This window comes from Bacillus rossius, assembly GCF_032445375.1.
Source record: "Bacillus rossius redtenbacheri isolate Brsri chromosome 4 unlocalized genomic scaffold, Brsri_v3 Brsri_v3_scf4_2, whole genome shotgun sequence".
NCBI lineage: Eukaryota > Metazoa > Arthropoda > Insecta > Phasmatodea > Bacillidae > Bacillus > Bacillus rossius.
The window spans coordinates 48,996,234-49,015,066 of record NW_026962011.1 but is presented as its reverse complement, the minus strand read 5'-3'; the positions used below and the strand labels follow the sequence as shown (position 1 = coordinate 49,015,066).

At 36.7% G+C, this 18,833-nt stretch overlaps 1 protein-coding gene across 1 annotated transcript; it reads right to left on the bottom strand.

Annotated features, from left to right (window-relative positions):
• Positions 1-1,375: 1,375 nt before the first annotated feature.
• Positions 1,376-18,465, bottom strand: LOC134542397 (coiled-coil domain-containing protein 9-like). The gene is made up of 7 exons (XM_063386597.1): positions 18,113-18,465; positions 15,582-15,809; positions 15,017-15,172; positions 10,733-10,875; positions 10,311-10,402; positions 9,946-10,086; positions 1,376-5,678 (listed from the first exon to the last, which is right to left on the bottom strand). The coding sequence occupies exons 1-7, from the start codon at positions 18,197-18,199 to the stop codon at positions 4,954-4,956; spliced, it is 1,572 nt and encodes a 523-aa protein (XP_063242667.1). The 5' UTR covers positions 18,200-18,465; the 3' UTR covers positions 1,376-4,953.
• Between the last annotated feature and the right edge of the window lie 368 nt (positions 18,466-18,833).

The window sequence follows — 18,833 nt, the reverse complement described above, 5'->3', positions numbered from 1 at the left end:
CTATGTTGGTACTCATGTTAAGAATTTTACAGTAGGTAATCATGTGATGTATGAGTGCTGACAACCTACCCATGAATTCCAAAATAATGTCTCACGTATATTTTTAAAAGTTAAAAAAATTGTAACTTATTCTTTAGTGTTGTCCAGTTCTACACTTTTATATCTTTCATGTCTGGAGACCTTCAACATCTGTGGAGTGGGCTAGCTTGATTACGACGAATGCAAAACTCCGTAGCGCAGTTTGGTTGAAACACCAACCTTGGTGTGAGCAGGTTATGGATTCAAATCCCAGGTAAGGCATGAATGTCTCTGACATTTTTTATTATAAAGCTAGATTTAGTTTAGTTTGGGTTTTGTTAGACACCCCTCCAATAGCATGAAATTAATATGCCCAATTAAAACAAAGCACAAATTACAATGAGTTTTCAAAATACATTAGTATTGTGTCTAAAAGATCTTGTTTGTTTAGTTGTCATTAATACCGTATATTGCCTCTTATGGTGCACATTTCTCTGACCTTAAGGGGGATTAAGCCTCGTCATCTTACAATTTCAAATATTTTGATGCTACTTGCAATAAAGCTTCTGTGCTAAAAAAATTTTTGTTTTGACATGGCATGCGCATAGGACTTAGCTTTGGCTACTTGAAGTCAACACTCGTGAACTGGTTTGATTATCATGGCAGCTGTAGCCACTCGCGTGAAGTGATTATCATGGCAGCTGTAGCCACTCGCGTGAAGTGATTATCATGGCAGCTGTAGCCACTCGCGTGAAGTGATTATCATGGCAGCTGTAGCCACTCGTGTGAAGTAATAGGTACTTTCTCATGGCACTTACAGACTATAGCCTGTTAGTAAATATGTTGCAACGAGGTATAGAAGGTCTGGGAGAAATTATTCATCCCTTGACATGCCAAAATTTTGCATAACTAGTTCAAAATAATAATTGTAGCAAAAATATGGAAAAATACAAGCTGGCCTAAACTTCTTAGAATAGCTCACTTTCACTGTCAAATGCTAGGAGACTGTGGAAAAGTTAATGTTTTTCTTATGCATTCTAAAGTTGTTTTAATAATGTATTAAGTTTTCACACCGTTATTTATTTAATTCTTACAATTTCCCTTACAAATCATTGTGTACATTATACATTATTCTTCAATAGTTATACCTTCACTTGAACAAAATGCTTTTTTTTCTTGGCATATAATATTATTATATTAGTCTGTTTCTTAAGTCAATACACAACTAAATATTTAAGTTTATTTGAGTCATGATAAACCCCATTTTATAATTTTTGAAGAAGCCAAAAAAATTTGTGAAATTTAAAAAATATCCAAAAAAATACTAATCTAATTTTATGAGCAAAAAAAAATAAACTTTCTTAAAAATCACATTATTTTATTCCAAATTGTATGCCAGTCACCTACATCTAGAACAGTAAACGATACAAACGCAGAATTTAAAATTTGCAACAAAATTAAATTCACTTTATAAAGCCACACACAACACACACATATGTATCTGCTGGAACTAAATATTTTCAAACTCGAAAAAATATACGTCCAAACAGTCGCAGATCCAATGAGAGGGCTTCAAGGGTTAAGGATGTGGGGACACATCTTACACAAGATACAATTTATGTTTTCCAAGAAAGACAGAAAAACTACTGAACACATGCTTGTGGGTCCACACTGCATCCAAAACAATAAATCTGTAAAATGCATGCACTGAAAAAAAACCTTACTCCAACAAAAAAAAAAAAACAGCCAGAGATGAAATTAAATTAAATACTACTTTTTCATGTCCTCATATACATTTTGCCTTGTTCCTTTGGATGCTAATTCTATTTCTCCTTTGAATTATTCTCACATCCATCAATATTCAAGGCACTCTTTTATTTTTATTCAAACAAATTACACCATTTCAATGTAATTATCCTCAACTCCTTTCTTTAATCTAACTTTCTTTCCCTTTTTTTTTTAATCTGTTGATTTCCTTGGAGTTATCAGTTACAGTATTCAGAAATAATCAAGCCAAGGTAGAGAAACAGTGATTTAACAGAGACAGAACAGAAAATAAATTACTACATATCAGTCATAATTGACTTTTTTGATTCTATTTTAGATTTTTTCTGTTGGAAACTGCTGAAAATTGTTAACACAGGTTTTAACATATTATAAGAAGTATTTAATAGTTTGGTAATTTATTTGTAATCACTGCTACAGAATAGTGGACACTTAAGTCTAATCCACAAATGAGAGCACTTTTCTGATAGCAAAAAAAACTTGCAATAATATGTGAATAAAATTTAATATTTTCCATTTTCAAAATCTTTCATCCGCTGACTGAGCAAGTGAATGAAGAAGAAATGAGTTTTGGCACCCCTGCCAACCCCAGCGGCCATCCTAAAACCCTGGCCGCAACAAAGGCACTGTGCAAATTCCACTTTTTTTTTTTCTGAAATTGTAGGTTACATTTTCAGGATGTAACAAAATTAAACACATCCTGTGTTTTTGAAGTTATACTTCTTTAGGCGCATTATTAAATAAAATAATGAGTGAATTTTTACCATGTGCTTGCACTATACAACAAAAATTTTACAAGATAAAAAAAATGCTTAAGATAAAAAAAAATCAACATACAAATAAAAATCATATATGTGCTTTTATATCTTATACTATATTGATTCATATTGAATACTGGTCCATATCATTAAAAACATTTATTGAAGTGAATAGTAGTGATAATAGGTTATACTTCCTTAGATGCTTTATAAAAAATATGAGAATGAATTTTTACGTGCGCACGCGGCATGCAAAAAAATTTACATGTGAAAAAACATAAACTTACAGTTTTATATTATTAGAAAGATTATCTAACATGTTAACGTAATTCCCAACTCTTGTTTACTAAATGCATGTCTGCCATGATTTTCCACTAGCGTATCCTAGTAGCTCAAGGTAAACTAGCACTGAAAGCTTCTGGATTTTCTCTCCAAAGCTGTTGGTGACATGCAGAATGGCGGAATATAAACGTTTGCTGAAATAATTAATTATGCATTTAAGGAAGCGAATAGCTGTTGAGGAAAAGCAAAATATTGTTTGTTGATCCGTCACATTATTAATTCATTGCATTGTATTTAATGCTACACAAGTGCCGTTGCATTGAGGGCACATAGAAATAAAAAATAAAAAATTATTTTTGTTTTTATGGTTTATGAAAGTTTAATATGGCACGGTTAATATTCAAACCGGATAATCCACACCCGGATAATCAGAAGTCTACTGTATTTATGATGTGCGTGGCAAAGAAAACGAACAGCCAACTCACCACTTCCACCAGCCAGTGTGTCCTGTTATGACATTCAATAGAAAATTTAAAATATGGTAAAAAAAAAGGGTGTTTTTGACGTGACGTCTAATAAATCGATGAACGCTGGCTGCACGCACGAAAAAGTGTCCCGTTACGCACATTATCCCGTTACGCTCATTGTACGCTTGCGCCGCATCTATCTCTCTTCCACTCGATTGGAACCACCATTGATTTGACTTTTTCGAGGCACATTAAACTTGAAACACTCCTATTCGTTTCCTACTTTTCCTATCATCGTCCTATCCTTAACAGAATAACACAGATTGGAAGAAGTTCAATAGCAAACATGTATAAAAGTTATAGTTAAAATAATCTCTTCGTTAAAGTAATAAACATATTTGAATTAATTAGTGCAAATAAAAGCAAATTTATCAATTAAATTGTAGATTTCATTTCACTCCTTTGTATCCATACAAAATAGTGATAATTCAATAAAAATGATTCAATTTTATTCATAAAAGTATGCAATCATTTCATCAATGTTTTGTTATGTCACGTTAAACTATCGTCCGTAAACCGACTTTACAGACAACCAATTTTTTTATAGTTCTTTCAATGCTTATTCAAACAACAAATGTTTTTGTTTATGATCCACGGATGTGGTGTATTCAGGTAAATAAGGGTATATTGACATTCCATAATCCAGCAGAATCGCTAATCATGATCATGGTCCCAAACTTAAAACCAGATTTCAGAGCTTTTACTGTAATAAATTTAATCTTCTACAAAACTATAAGAAGCACTGATACCTCTCGTTATTCTGAAAAGCCGAGTGAAATCTATAAATACCCGATCACTACTGTCACAGTTGTGTTTCAATGGAAACATCACACTTAACTACTTCCAGAATGAACAGAAAGTGCACTCATTCATGTAAAGACTATAAAAGTACTTAGTACCATTGGCGTTTAGAGCAGCAGCAAATGTTAAGAACACATTCTGAATCTGTACTGTTGATACACTCACTTTGTACCACATTTTCCATGTTTTAACATTAAGGAAAATGAGCTGTTGCCAATCAACACTTTCTCTTCCAATGTGAGTCATACAAATTTTATGTCAACTAGACTAAATTCTGCAAGAGATAATGCATATACTACATGTACATACACAACCTTCCAAATAATTCACAACACATTTTCACAAACCATTTTTACTTATACACAGATAAAAAAACATTCTTTCCTGATTTTAACAATATTTCAAACAGTATTTTCTTTTAATATATTTTCAATTCATATTAAAAGTGTGAAAGTTGGGTAAATATGTTTAATACCTCATATAAAAAACTTGTTATCTTAAAATATATATCTCCCTAAATTAAATATAAATAATAAATACTCTAAATTAGTTAAAACTAGTTACTCAACCATTATGAATACTACAGAAATATCAACAAATTTTAATATATAATAAATAATTTAAATATTTTTTTTATAAACACTTCCTGCTATAAAAATTCTAGTGTAAAAACACTACAAATAGTACTGAATAATGATAATGAGTTTACAGAGATTAAATATAGTAAGATCCATTCCTAGAAACATTATATATTTCTCACAGCCTCATTCCTTCCTTGAGATTCATTTTCCTCCAACTGGCCTTCCGTCAAGAAGATCTGATTCATGATCCAAAACATCTTTATTACTAACTGCTGAAAAATACCCATCCACATCTAGCTCCCGGTGTTGGATGTAATCATCATTGTAGGGCTTATCAGCGGACTCCAAACACTTTAAGTGGGCAGTATCCAACCGAGGTATCCCATCAATGTCGAGATTTTCTGCTTCTAAAATTCTATTAACTCTAGTTGGTTTCTCATTTAGAATCGCTGTTTTTACTCCGCCATTTAAATTTCCAGAAATTGCAGATGGCCGAGATTTAACATTTTCAACAGCATCTCCACAGGTCTTGTTTGCGGAGTGTGCTTTGTCCTCTGAAGTTTCGCAAGCGCTCTCCGTCCCACTGGTGGTCACGTCCTCCCAGGATTCATCCCCCGCGCCTTCCGAGTCGTTTCCTCTGGACGAGCCCGTGCTGTCCGTCCGACGCTGCTCCTTCTTGGGGCAGTCCCCCCGCATGTTCCTCTTCCTGCCCTGCCTGCCCTCGCCCGGCGAGTGGCCGGGGGGCAGGGGAGGTCTCAGGGACGCCGGGTTGCACCTCACCGTCTGGACGATGCTCCGTGCCGGGTCCGCTGCTCGGGACAGCCTCTGGGGCGAGTGCTGCTCGTCTTCCGACTGGCTGCTGTAGCTCGCACGCGCTTTCTGGCGTGGACCGACCCGGCCCGAGCCCACCACCGCCGGTGGCCTCACTGCAACCATGGGAACCATCTCCACTCGAGACAACACACAACTTCAACGTTTCCTTACGTGCTTTCGATGAACAGAAGCCATTTGGATATAAGTGAGCAGTATTTAAATTGTGTGTTTTGAACCCCCCTGCACGCCATATGATTAGAGACCGGAAAAATTTGCGGATTCATTTCGCGACAGGCTAGAATCAAAACTCTATTACCTTCGTGCTGCTTCATCGATTGGGCCACAGTTTATCTGAAGGCATCTGAGCCAATGAAAAACTCTAAGCAGAACAAGTATGTAATCACGAGCAAACCCAGTTAAAATGTGTCACGAGTCAACAACAAATGAGCAGGCGTAATTTGGCGAGTGCATAGAGGATCGTGGAGTCTATCCTAGAGGTCATTGAAACCGCGATTTTTTCCAGTCTCTACATATGATAAACAAATAAACTGTTATCTTGTGTAAGCAGGTACTTTTTTTACATGAAATTTGTTGCCTGAACTTAGAAAAGATTTGGTTATTTTTGTTGCATGTGTGTTTTTGTACCACAAATTTTTTTTCATAATTTTTTTGTAGCCATTGAACTCTTAAATACAAAAATTGCATGCATATAAATGTCTCAGTTCGTCTCCTAGGTTCCAAAAAAAGTCATATCTACAAGTATTTTGCACAAAAATTGCATTCTATTAATGAAAAACTATTTAGTTTCATAAGGTGATATGTTCATATAGTGTAATAATCAGTAATTACGAAAGAATGACAACTGAATAACCAAAATAAAAAAAATACTGTGAATCAGCCTGGAACTAACGCAACAAAACTGTTTGATTCTTTACTGTTTACAAGGAAATAAGACAGTTTAGAAATAAAATTTATTTTTTTCCTATACAGTTAAAGTGGTTATGGTTGTTAAATACTAATGTGTATCTCACAACAGCACATACAAGAAGTAACCTCAAAAATAAAAAGAACATAATCGCCATTTGGAAAAACAGTCCATGCATAAAAATAAAGAGAAATTATTAGTGTTTACAAGAGAATTTGTCACTCTAATAATCAAACATCACTATTCTAACCAACACAGGCCCTTAGCCACCCAATTTAGAAAACATTATACAAAAGTATTATGATGCTTTATGATCACATACGATACTTGGTTAAGTTGTTTACATTTTTGGTACAATGTAAATAACACAGGCCAACAAGAAAAAAAAAATCTTTGATGCCTAGGATTTTGGAACTGATTTTAGCTATACTTGGGCCACTTAATCTAAATATGAAATTAGTTTTTTTTTTTTCTATCAGCTCTACTTTTTGAGATAAGCGAAGCTTGAAATGTATTCTTCTACACAATGGGAACAAATATGGTTCAATACAGTTCGGACAGTGTATGATCACATATTTTATTAAGACATTATTTGCTATGGTTCTGTGTCTGTAACTGTATTTCGTTGACCATGCCACATGCACAATGCTGTGGCAGATGGGAACAATAATAATTACTGGTTCTCAAGAAAGGGACCAGAGACATAAGGCAAGGTCACGCATGGCAAGAACGCAGCGGAAACTTCACAGCAGCTCGTTATTTGTGAGAACCAGCCGTTTTCTCATGTCACGAGTGCACTAAAGACACACACAGAACTACTAGAGAAACTACACTGGTCATTGTTAGTAACACCACTTGGCAGACTGCATGATTAACAAAAAAAAAAACTTTAAAAAATAATAGTTAACTATGACAGTCTGTGTTAAACTGCCTAGCAGAACCTAGTAATTAAATGTCTGCCAACATTTTACACACATAAAATTAGCACTTAAAAATTTGCTGAGTGTGGATGGGTAGTTCTATTTCCATGTTTTGTTTTTAAACTGTATTTTTAGGAGAGTGAAAATGGCTAGAAAGCATGTTTTCAGAATAATTATTAGATATGAAAAGCCCAGTAGAGATTCTTGAAAGCACTCAAGGGACGTTCATTACACCTTTTATCTTCATTTCTCCTTCATATAATGTAGTGATGGGTCAATTCCTGTTTTTTCCCGGTTCTCGGTTCGGTACCGGTTCTTAAAAATTGGTTCTCGGTTCTCGGTTCCTCGGTTCTGACTTAAAAAAATAAAATATATATTATTCACACATTATTTATAAGGTGTTTTAAGTAATAAAATATTTATTGTTTGGCTACAAAAAAGCACTAACAAGCATGTGTCCAGACTTACATCTTCAACAATTTACTGTTTATAACATTGAAAATAATGATTTGTTTGTATTGATCTGTCCTCAATGTTTTTATTGTATACTTACAAAGAAATGCATTGGCATAATGTTTCAGTCTTTAAAGAGGCTATCAAAGTAAATTAAAAGGTTTAGTATAGTTTTCAAGCTACAGTAAACACACCAACATTAATAAAACTAAAATTTACTATATTAATATAGTAATTACTTCAAGAAATCTACATACACCCTCCTTTAAAACATAGGAATAAAAAGAAAATGTTACAATAATGGAAATAAATACAATGATGGTGAACTTTCAAAGAATTAAAATATTAAATTGTCCATCAAACTTATTACCTACATTGAATTCAGTTTGTTTGCACAGTCAACAGTAAATTACTGCCACACTTCTGATGCCATTTTTTACACAATTTGCTCTATTTGGCCAGAATAATTATACTTTAGAAGTGTCAACATGCATTTTGTTTGACCAGCCAATAGTAAAATACATCTACACATCCATACACCACTTTACTATATATAAAAAAAAATAAACTTCCCCCTTCAAAAAAATCCTGTTTGTCTAAAAGAGAAAGTTACTAGCCATTACACTAGATGGCTGCAGATGCAGTGAACTTACATTCCAAAGCACTGCACAAAAAAAAGCATAAAATTTTATAATGCCAAAAATTATTACGAAAAATTTTTAATCAATCATTAATTCTATTAAACAAATATTCTGTGGAATTTGCAATACACCAGTCACCCTTACTACGTGTCAACGACTCAATTAAAGGTGGGTTTACGATTGAAAATTAAGAATTAAGAATTAAGACTTAGTCGTGTACTTACCATATGACTCTATGTAAACTAGTGGAATGGTTTATGATTGTCGTGTGTAAATTTTGACGGGTCGTGTGCGAACCATATGATGACTTAAGACTTAACAGAAATGGTTATATTTTATATTTTTCGTTAAGACCTAAGGGAAGCGACCAATCACAACAAACCGGAACCATTCAACCGGAAGTTTATGTCTTATTATTGGACCGAGCGAGGCAGTAATTTGGGTTAGAATTCGTATATTTGTAATTTGTAATCATCACCCATTTTGAAAAATAGATATCCCATTTGTCAATAACCTATTTCAAACCTGCTTCTCCATTTCGAACAATGGCCGACCATGTGTTTTGTGCTGTGATTGGTTAGAATTAACGACTTCTATGTCAATCATAAACGGGAAAATGTAGTTTTGACTTAATCGTGAGCTCGATGTTAAGTTATAATTTTTAAGGAAATCAATCGTAAACCCAGCTTAACTGCCTATTTTTAAAAACAAATTGAAACAAACATGGCGTCTTTCTGTTGTCACATCTTTTCTGAGGCACGTTATAGAGTTGCACACATCTATGAACTACATCTATGGCACCTTCAACTGTTATGTTTTGATTGTGAAACGTACATTGTTTACAGATGTGGCGAGAACATTAAATATTTTCACGTGTAATTTATTTTATAGTTAGAGATGAATATTATTACACGGAATACTAAAAAAATAATTCATATGTGAATTGGACGTGAGTTGAGCCATTTCATGCTGCAGTTAAGTTATAGTGAAGGACTATTTTCGTGAAGGGTTTTGCTATACTGCCGGTACCGGTACCGGCACCAACATTTTAGCTGCGGTTCTCGGTGCCAGTTAAAATGCTGAGAACCGTAGGAACCGAGAACCGGTACCAACCCATCCCTAATATAATGTTATGGTTACCCAAACAAGAATACTGCACGCTAGTTCAGAGCCCTGTGCTTAGAAGAGTTATGCGGTAGAAACACTAGTGAGTCGCACTTATCATTCTGCCTCACTAATACACAGATTATTATCTTTGAATTCATCTGTATTTTTTTCTTTCTATAGAGCAACTTATCACTACTTGTTTTATATACCATCGCACTGTATACCAATTATACTTTTGTATTCACCTTAAAACTATATTGACATTCAATAATCCTGCAAGTGTGCAGGATTTTAAGACCTTCCACTGTACATCACAGACAGGAAAACAGCCTACCTCTGACTCTCTGCAACGAGCCAGTTGTGGGAAGAGAAGCATCGTTGGCAATCGAAATGGTCAGCGTCCCGTCAACCTTGCAGATATTCCGCTTGCCTGCAGGTGGGTTTCTTTCTGGCAGTTTTGCCGATTCGCCATCACCTACAACAGCAGTTGCAAGTACGAACTATGCAAGAGTGAGTCATCTAGCAAAACCAAATGATGCTCTGCAGACACTTCAAATTAGTTTCAGTGATTCATATTTTATTTTAGTTCACAGAAATGCAAAGAGTCATGTAATAATGACATCTGATTAAAGGAAAGGTATCCTTATAAGGGAAGAATATATTACGCTAAAAGTTGAAAAAACATTGTAGGAAACTCACGTTCTAAAGGGGCAGAGTTAAATCTCCCGCTGGCAAAACGTCCTTGAGATGGATGACTAACGGGTTCATTTAAGCCTTCATCCTCTTTACAACTGCAAGAAAAACCACTTATCTCATACCACAAATATTTAACAATTGTAGAAGACTAACTTAATCCACTTTCAATATACATGTGCAACACAGTGTGCGAATAAGTGATTGATAGATTGATATGGTTAAAATTTAACATAACTGAAATTGGAAACTATTATAATTATAATATAACATTGATGTAAACAATCACTTTTCACAATAAACTTTACAACCATTTTACATATGTCTGGATGTAAAGGTTTTTCTCAAAAATTTTAAATATACTACCTACGTATGTGCATGCTTCATGCTCACGATTCAAATCAAGCCATTCATCGCAAGTGCCTTACTCTTGCGTGACTTTCTCGTTGTCCCACTCGCGGCGCCAGAGGCCCTCGGCAGTCTTCTGGCGGTTGATGCGATCCTGATCGATGCGGTTGCGTTCGGCACGCCACGCTTCGTACTCTGCATGGTGGTTGTTACGCCTTACTTCCTGTAGCAATCAGATTCACTTGTATTTACTTTCTACGCGCTGCCAAACAATTTTTTTTTTTTCAAGCTCACACAAAAAAAATTTACTAATAATAAACAGTCTAAAATGAATATTATGCAAAACTCAGAAATCAGGAGGACCAGGTTATTCATGGATATTCATGGTTTCTCTAATAATTTCAATCCATTGAGAAAATTAAATGCCACATCCACCCCCACTGTCGGAAGTGACATCACACGTAACAACTAATTTAAAAAAATTACAAGTGTGACTTAGCAGTACCTTAAAAAGAAACATAACATCCTGGACACATTTTAAGCCTTCTAACTTTATTTTTAAGGTACTGTTTCTAAATGTTTACACTAGGTCTGAGGGTGGCATGTTGACTTGCAGGTGTGCTCCCATAGCGTGATGCGCCACAGACAGGATGGACAGGAACCTAGACTTTAATTAATGGCAAGGAGGTACGACGACAAAACTATTACAAATTTGCTATCAGACAATTTATATATTTACTCGCAAATAGGTCGCCATCGCATATAGGTCGCACCCATAATTTGAGGTCTTGAATTTGGTATTTAAGATTCCCCCCATATAGGTCGCACCGGTAATTTAATGGCGCGAACGGCCGGCGCGCCGTGCACGAAAGAGTTAACGGGTACTGTAAAACTCCGCTACTACGAGAGCTGATAATGGCGTGATAAATTTTTGTAACAACAAGTACTCGTAATAACCGAATATAGAAAATTGAAGTCAAGTTAGATTCCTGACTTCTTAAAATGTCTTAATTGTAGACTATAACTCGAAAACAGTGCTTTGTATTGAAAAAATTCACAGAATAAAAGTTGTAGTAAATTTAATTACGAATAAAAAAAGGCCTGTTATGATTTTTTATATCTACAGCGGTTTTCGTTATGGGTTCCGATAAATACTCACGCTAAGTGAATTCACGTCACGCGAGTTCGGCTATGCTAGCCGGCTGGTTGTTATTTTCGTTCAAAATGTGGCGAAGGAACTTGTGTGGATCAGGTAGAAAACATTCGGCTATAAACGAAAGATATAAGAACAATGCTATCCTGAAATGCTGTGTCATGTTTTTGGAGTAGATAATCAGAGCGACAGACCGACAGGATGCGCTCCCGCCCTTGCCGTAAGCGATGTTTATTTTGACAGCTCAAGCAATTATCTTTTCCACGACCCTTCACAGCGTAAAAAAAAAAAACACAGTTGAATGCAGATGGAAAAGTAACTATGCAGTAAAATAAATATATTTATGGCCCTGCTAAATTTTTCTATTCAATAAAATCGAGGTATTAGTGATTTTTCAGCATAAACTGCTGTGTGACTAATAAACAAATTGTATCATAATAACTTAAACTTATAAAGTATTTATTAACGGCGAAGGACAGTCGTATAAGCCCATAAAAATATTTATTTTACCGAGAATGGACTATACAACCTGGCTTTTGCCGCATGCGGTGTGGGAGGGAAGGGGGATGCTGACAGTTTCTCACGCAGAAGGTTGAAATAAGGGAGGAAATGTGTTGAAATGTTGGTTGGGAAAAGGGGGGGGAGGGTGTTTTTACATGGTTTGTGGCTCTGGGAGTGATGAGCCTTGAAGAATTAGCAGGGGATGGGAGAGGTAAGCGTCGTGTCACGTCAGGTCACGTGTCACGCGTGGACAGTCTAGAGGGGTTGTATCTATTTTTAGCCATCTTTTGTATGCCTGCCTGCTTACAGTACAGCTCTCGCCAAGATAAACGTGAACACATAGCGCCCTAAAGTGTAACAGACTTGTTTTTCAGCCGATTTTACTCAAATTTTCGACTTTCTCTGCTCAAATTTTTCGCGGTTTCTCAAAATACGGTCGTATAAACAGAATGGACGCATCAGAGGGGGGTCGCATCGGCGGGATTCTACTGTATTGCAAAAAAAAATTCCTCAAAAATTTTTAAAAAATTTTCTTCACATATAGGTCACACTTCATTTTTTCCCCATCAAATCTGGTAAAATTGCCGCGACCTATATGCGAGTAAATACGGTAGTTGTAATATTTTGCTTGGTAATACTCAAGAATAAAGGCTTCATGAAAATAGACAAATAATAATCCAAGTGAAGTATCGGTTAGGTTAGGTAACCAACATAAATTACATTTTACACATTGCTTAACATAGTTGACATAACAAAACCAACCTTTCCCTTTGGTTTCTATTTGCCGTATTCCCCAAAAGCTGCTTTCCTGCAGAAGCCGATATTCTTCTGTACCAACATAACTTTCACATACCAGGCGAAGGTATGATGATACTGAATTCCAAATTATTCTAACGGTTAATAATCACGGCATTTCCATTCCACACTGATGGAAAATATATATTTTACAAATGAGCTATTGTTTTTAAATCCATCACCAAGAGAATTTTTGGATAGTTTTAGCTTAGAGTGGTTAGTGATGAAACTTTATCAAACATATCTTCTCCCCAGATAATGCAACTGGTTTACTACTAAGTATATTATTTTACAAAATTCATGGATGCAGTGCAAACCAGGATTTCTTTCATGGCAAGAAATCATCACTGTCTCATATATAATATTTTAAAGGGAAGTAAAGTTGTTGGCCTAAAGGGTAGGAAGATAACTTAAAACCTTGAACAAATTATGAATATTGTAATTAATACATTTGTCATAATTCTCTATAATATTAATTTATTTTTATTAAGAAAAAAATTTTGTTGGCTGAATATCATCACTCTACTTGAACACGATTAGGTTATAGTAAAAAATTGAACCAGTATATTTTTTATTATTATTATTTGAAGAATCTTTTTAAGATTGTTTGATAATTAACATATTTTATGAAATCATAAATTTTTAATTAACAAATAGTGCCATTATGTTTTGCTATGGCATGCACACTTACCAGATGGTAAGTTTCACAATTTATATCACTTTTAATTCACTAAAATCTGAATATAAAGGTTTTTTTAGTTGTACACTTAATTATAAAAAAAAATGGGATGACTGTTCAAAGGTATATTAGATTACTGGAATTTCTTGTAATCCAATTTGATTTTCATTTAATAATAATAATAATAATAATAATAATAATAATAATAATAATAATAATAATAATAAAAACCTCCCCCAACATGGTCTAATACCACTGAAATCTATCAGCAAAACCATTTTGTATACCAAACTATTAAAAGTCATCTTCCCAACCTGTAGTAGAAGAAAGAACCTCAGCCATACTCTATTTCTTACCAAAAATACCCGAATAATATCACTGTGTGGGTTTATCTCCAATGTCTTTACTGTAAAAAAAACAAACATAAAACTGAAGCAAAAAAAATCTAACTTAACCTACATTTAATCAATATCAGCTGGGTTTGCATGTGCCTCGCTGTATTTTCGGTGTGTTGTCCAGGGGTTGATGTTTTATCCGCATTTACTGTTTTTTGTTACTACTGTCTCATCACTGTCAGCATATTTGTCCATGCTGAGATACTGTTCGTTGTTAATTCCTTTCACTGAATAATTTGCGCTGTCTTTGCATTTAACAATTGACATCACTGATTTGGGCCCGTTTTCTGTGTGTTTGTGTATTCATCTGTCTTTGTCTGTTCTTCGGGTTTTCTCAAAGAGATAAGATTGCAAACTAGCAAAGACATATGTCCAATATTATGATTTCAATTGAATAATACAGTACTTCTTTGCTATCTTAAAAGCAGGAACTTAAATATGTACATTAAAAAATAAGGAAAAGATTTTGACATCCCTATATCTCTATCAGGATATCAGGATGATTTTAAAAGAAAAAGTTGGTTACAAATTTTGCTCCGTTATTTCCATCTTCAAAAAATTGCGAACTTAAAAGTCCCAGGGAGTATCCTAATTAAATAACGCCCCACAGAATTTAAGTTAGTTTCAAGTCTACCTGTGTTTGACAGGATTAACGTAAAACTAATGCAAAGTTAAACCCTATACTATTAATTTTGTTTCCCAACCGATTAAGAACATTTATCTCAAAGGAAAGCTTGATTGGAAATCAAGATTGAGGAAATCAAGATTGAGGAAATCAGGATCGTACACGAGTGAAGGAAGGAAGCAGGGTGACAACGCACGGCGTACTGGGACAGGCTACCTTGTGGGGCGGGGCCCTCTCCCGGCCCCGCGGCCTGCCTGAGGCTCCCCTGGCCCCCGCCTGACGGCTGCCCCGTCGCTCCGCCCCCTCCCTGCCCGGCTCTCGCTCGGAGTCCGCCAGGAAGTTGTACACGGGGTCTGGGGGTGGGCCGTTCACCTGCCACACACACGCACCACATCAGCCTTCAGCAGCCTCCGCTCGAGCACAAATACCACACAAACCACAAAATACATGTTCTCAGCAAAGAATGACACATCTCCCACCCAACAGAGAGTTAAAAAAAAAAAGTTGGCCAGAAGTTAATATGTTTAGATATTACTTTAGCATGACTGAAAATTTTGTTTTGAGTGTTGGGCATCTTCTAATCATGAGGGCCACCATTTGGTCAAAAATTTGAGTTTAATTAAACATTTCTCGGTGTTTTATGTATGGGTTTTAGTGTCGTCTTTCTCTTTTAATGTCTGTCTTAATCTTATCATACACATGTATAGTGCCTAGTTGGTGCTAGGACGCCAATCCTCAAACATATATCGGCAGGAATGAACACGAACGACTGCTGGAGTACCTCGGTGAACACGTAGCACTTCCCATTCTGCTTGGGCGTCCTCTGGCCGTCCGTCCCATCGAGATCGCGCCGCCTCCGGGCCTCGGGCGCCGGCTGCTCCGGCGGGGCGCCCTGGCGCCGGGGGCCGGCCCCCGGGGCCGACCACGCGGACGTCCAGTCCTCCGAGGGGGCCTTGGGCTGCACCAGCGCGTTCAGCTTCGCCGCGTGCCGCTTGTCCGCTTCCACCTCCTGCCGACGAGACGAGGCTGCAGTTCCTACGTGCCCTTTCCGAACCTGCACTTTGTGCCCGTCGCTTCACGACAGTGACTGCACGGCCTGTGCTCAATCCCACTCGCCTTAAACCAACATGGTGTGCGAGACTGAGCATTAAGGCATACAGCCAATCAGTCATCATTTTAAAATTTTTATGTCTTGGGCTTGAATGTGAATATTCTTTTTAGGGAGTCCATGAATAGCTCTTTGGCTTTGGCTAATTAACAACTCTTCCCAGCCCCAATTACAATACCACAAAAATACCAGTGTGTAAAAAATTTTTAACGAATCAAATTGAAAATTTAAGTTACAATTCTAAAGCTTCTAATAAACACAAAATCATCACACTGGTATCATATCAATCATGAGCATCTGTATGGATCAGAATTTGACAGAAAGTAAAGTAACTTGACAGTACTGGAGCACAGAGATGAGGGTGGAAGAGTATTTGTGCTTAGAGGTGAGGTTTGACAAGTGGTGAGTACTGATGATTTGTGAGGGGAGTAAGAAAATAGTAGAGAGAACATGTACCTAGGAAGAAGATAGCATTGGGATGAGACAAACCATACTTTAGTAGACATTCTAAAACTACCTACAGGAAAATGGAAAAAGATTATTTGTAATGGGTGAAAAAAGAGATAAAAAATTACTGTGGGAAAGAATAAAAATAATTTGGGTAACATCTGCTAACGGAAATCAAGTTGACAAAAATATTTATTTAGGGGAAAAATGGAGCAAGAAATTAAAGAAAATTGGCAGAATATGTAAAAGTTCACCAGGAACACAAAGGACATTGAGGTGATACCAGTGGTAAGAGGGCAGTATGGTGAATTAGGATTGGAATTATGTTGGTAAAACAGTACCGGTTAGTATTTGAGAAAGGGAAGCAGTGGGAAGTATTCGGGGATGTGTAAGGTGCGGAGCGATATGGGAAATGATTGACAGTAGAAAAAGAGGACATTGGGAAGATAGATACATGAAAAAAGCAATTGGAAAGAATGGAATAGGAAATGGCATGATAAAACTTGGGAGGTGGTCCATGCTTTTCAGTAGATCATTAGATGAGGGGAAAATCCGACCGGAAGGGAAGGAGGCGGTCACTGTACTGGTGTGTGAGAAAGCGAGATAAAAGAGGATCTATCAAGGTACAGACAAGTAAGAATCACGTCAACAGTACGGAAGATAATGGAGCAAATAGGGCAGAGGCATGTAGTAGGAGAAATGGACAGTATCAGTTTAGGAGAGGCTACTCAGGTGAAATACCACTGGCCGGCTTGCTAGAGGATTTGGTACAATGGTTCAATATTTGGAAGTAGATAGATGTCTGTTTTAATGACATTGAAAAAAAAATTTGATAAGGTACCACAAACCGTGCAAAGTTGATGAAGACGAAGGGGGTAGTAAGAGATAGGAGAGTGGTGAAGTGTATGCAAGGTTTTCTTACTAACAGAAAGCAGATGGCAGTAGAGAATGAGTTGTCGAGAATAGCAGTGTAGCTTCAAGAGGGCAGGGCAGTGTACTGGGTCCACTACTCGTTACCATCATCGTCAAAGATAAAGGAGAAGGCGATGACCGAGATATATACGGAGAAGCAGAGGCAGGTTTACGGGTGGATTTGGATAGATTGGTAGCATGAGTGGCAAGAAATATTAGGATAAGGGTATTCAGGTGTCCAAAGAATAAAATAGCCAACAAGAGGGCCTACCACTAAGAATATAAAATAAACAGGAGACCAATAGTTAGAAATACCTAGGGAATGTTCTCCTAGAAACCAGAGATGGAGGGAGCAAAGTGGAGAAGTTACTGAAGAAGAGCAGACAGACCTTGGGTAGTTATGATTGGGAGGGAATCGAGGGGAGGAAGCAGTGTGCTGCAGGACAAGGCTCACACCACCACGGTGTGCCCCATGCTTGAGCATGTTGCAACAGGATGGGAACCGTATACAAGTGCTACAGTGAGAACTGGAGGGAGTGCAGAGGAGAGCAGGGGAGGTGGAGGAAAATAGAAAAGGATGAAAAGGGTGCACATTTAATTAGCACATCAAAGCTAATGAACGAAACTAAAATCCATACCTGTATGCTAGAATTATTATAGGGGTGGCATGAAGTTTAACACAATTAATTGTACAATGCTTTGAAAGAAAAATATTGTCAAAAGATTTTGGGAGACCTAACATTAAACTGAAGAGGATATATACAGGTGACACTTAATACTGCTCCCTGCAACGACCGGTATGTTAGTAAAAATAAATACATACATAAAACCATAAAAATCTTTACCAAATGTCGCCTCTTTATTTCTTCATTCTTTCGCCGAATTTTTTCGATACGCTCCTCCAACAGTTCGTCTTCCTTGCTACGCGACATGACCAAATAATACTGATTTATTAGTTATTTAATTTTGCTAAGCAATTTAATCAAATAACTAAACTATAGTGCATTTGATTTAATTGTGAAGAGCAAAATAAGCACTCATTGATCTTGCCACAAATTTAACTAAAATCTTGCACATGAATTTTCGAATGCTTGGAAATGCTTATCGCTCAGTTGTTCCCCACAAAATATCATTTTCAAAATAATGCTTGAAGGTTGATTGTACGATACAGCTTTACGGGAAGCCTTAAAATTATCAGATTTCAATCGACAAGCCCGAACAGTTCCGAAATGTTCGTTCCTCGCTCGTGAAACTTCGGTATCACGAAAAATGCCGGTTAAATTTAACCCATTTCCGGATATGAGAGTCGCTTCGAGCCTTGGCCGAGGACGGACGCGTCAAGCGGAGCTGCGAGATTCCAGGAACAGCCTGTTTACTCGCGCACAGGCCAGGTGGTATTCCCAGGTTTTTTCTAAGAAGTGTAAGCGTGCAAAACAACCCGGGTTGTAGCTAACCCTACAGCCTAGCCACAACCCGGCTTAATACCGGTGCGTGGTCAGTGGGTGTTAGTGCGTTGTAGGGTGTAACTAGCGACATGACTGACCAGTTAAGTGACGAGCAGGCGAT

Coding starts and splice junctions, on each gene's coding strand:
- LOC134542397 (XM_063386597.1), bottom strand. CDS start 18,199: ATGTCGCGTAGCAAGGAAGACGAACTGTTGGAGGAGCGTATCGAAAAA. Junction 15,810..18,112: donor AAATAAAGAGGCGACATTTG/GTAAAGATTTTT, acceptor TCTCGTCGGCAG/GAGGTGGAAGCGGACAAGCG. Junction 15,173..15,581: donor AGTGCTACGTGTTCACCGAG/GTACTCCAGCAG, acceptor TGTGTGTGGCAG/GTGAACGGCCCACCCCCAGA.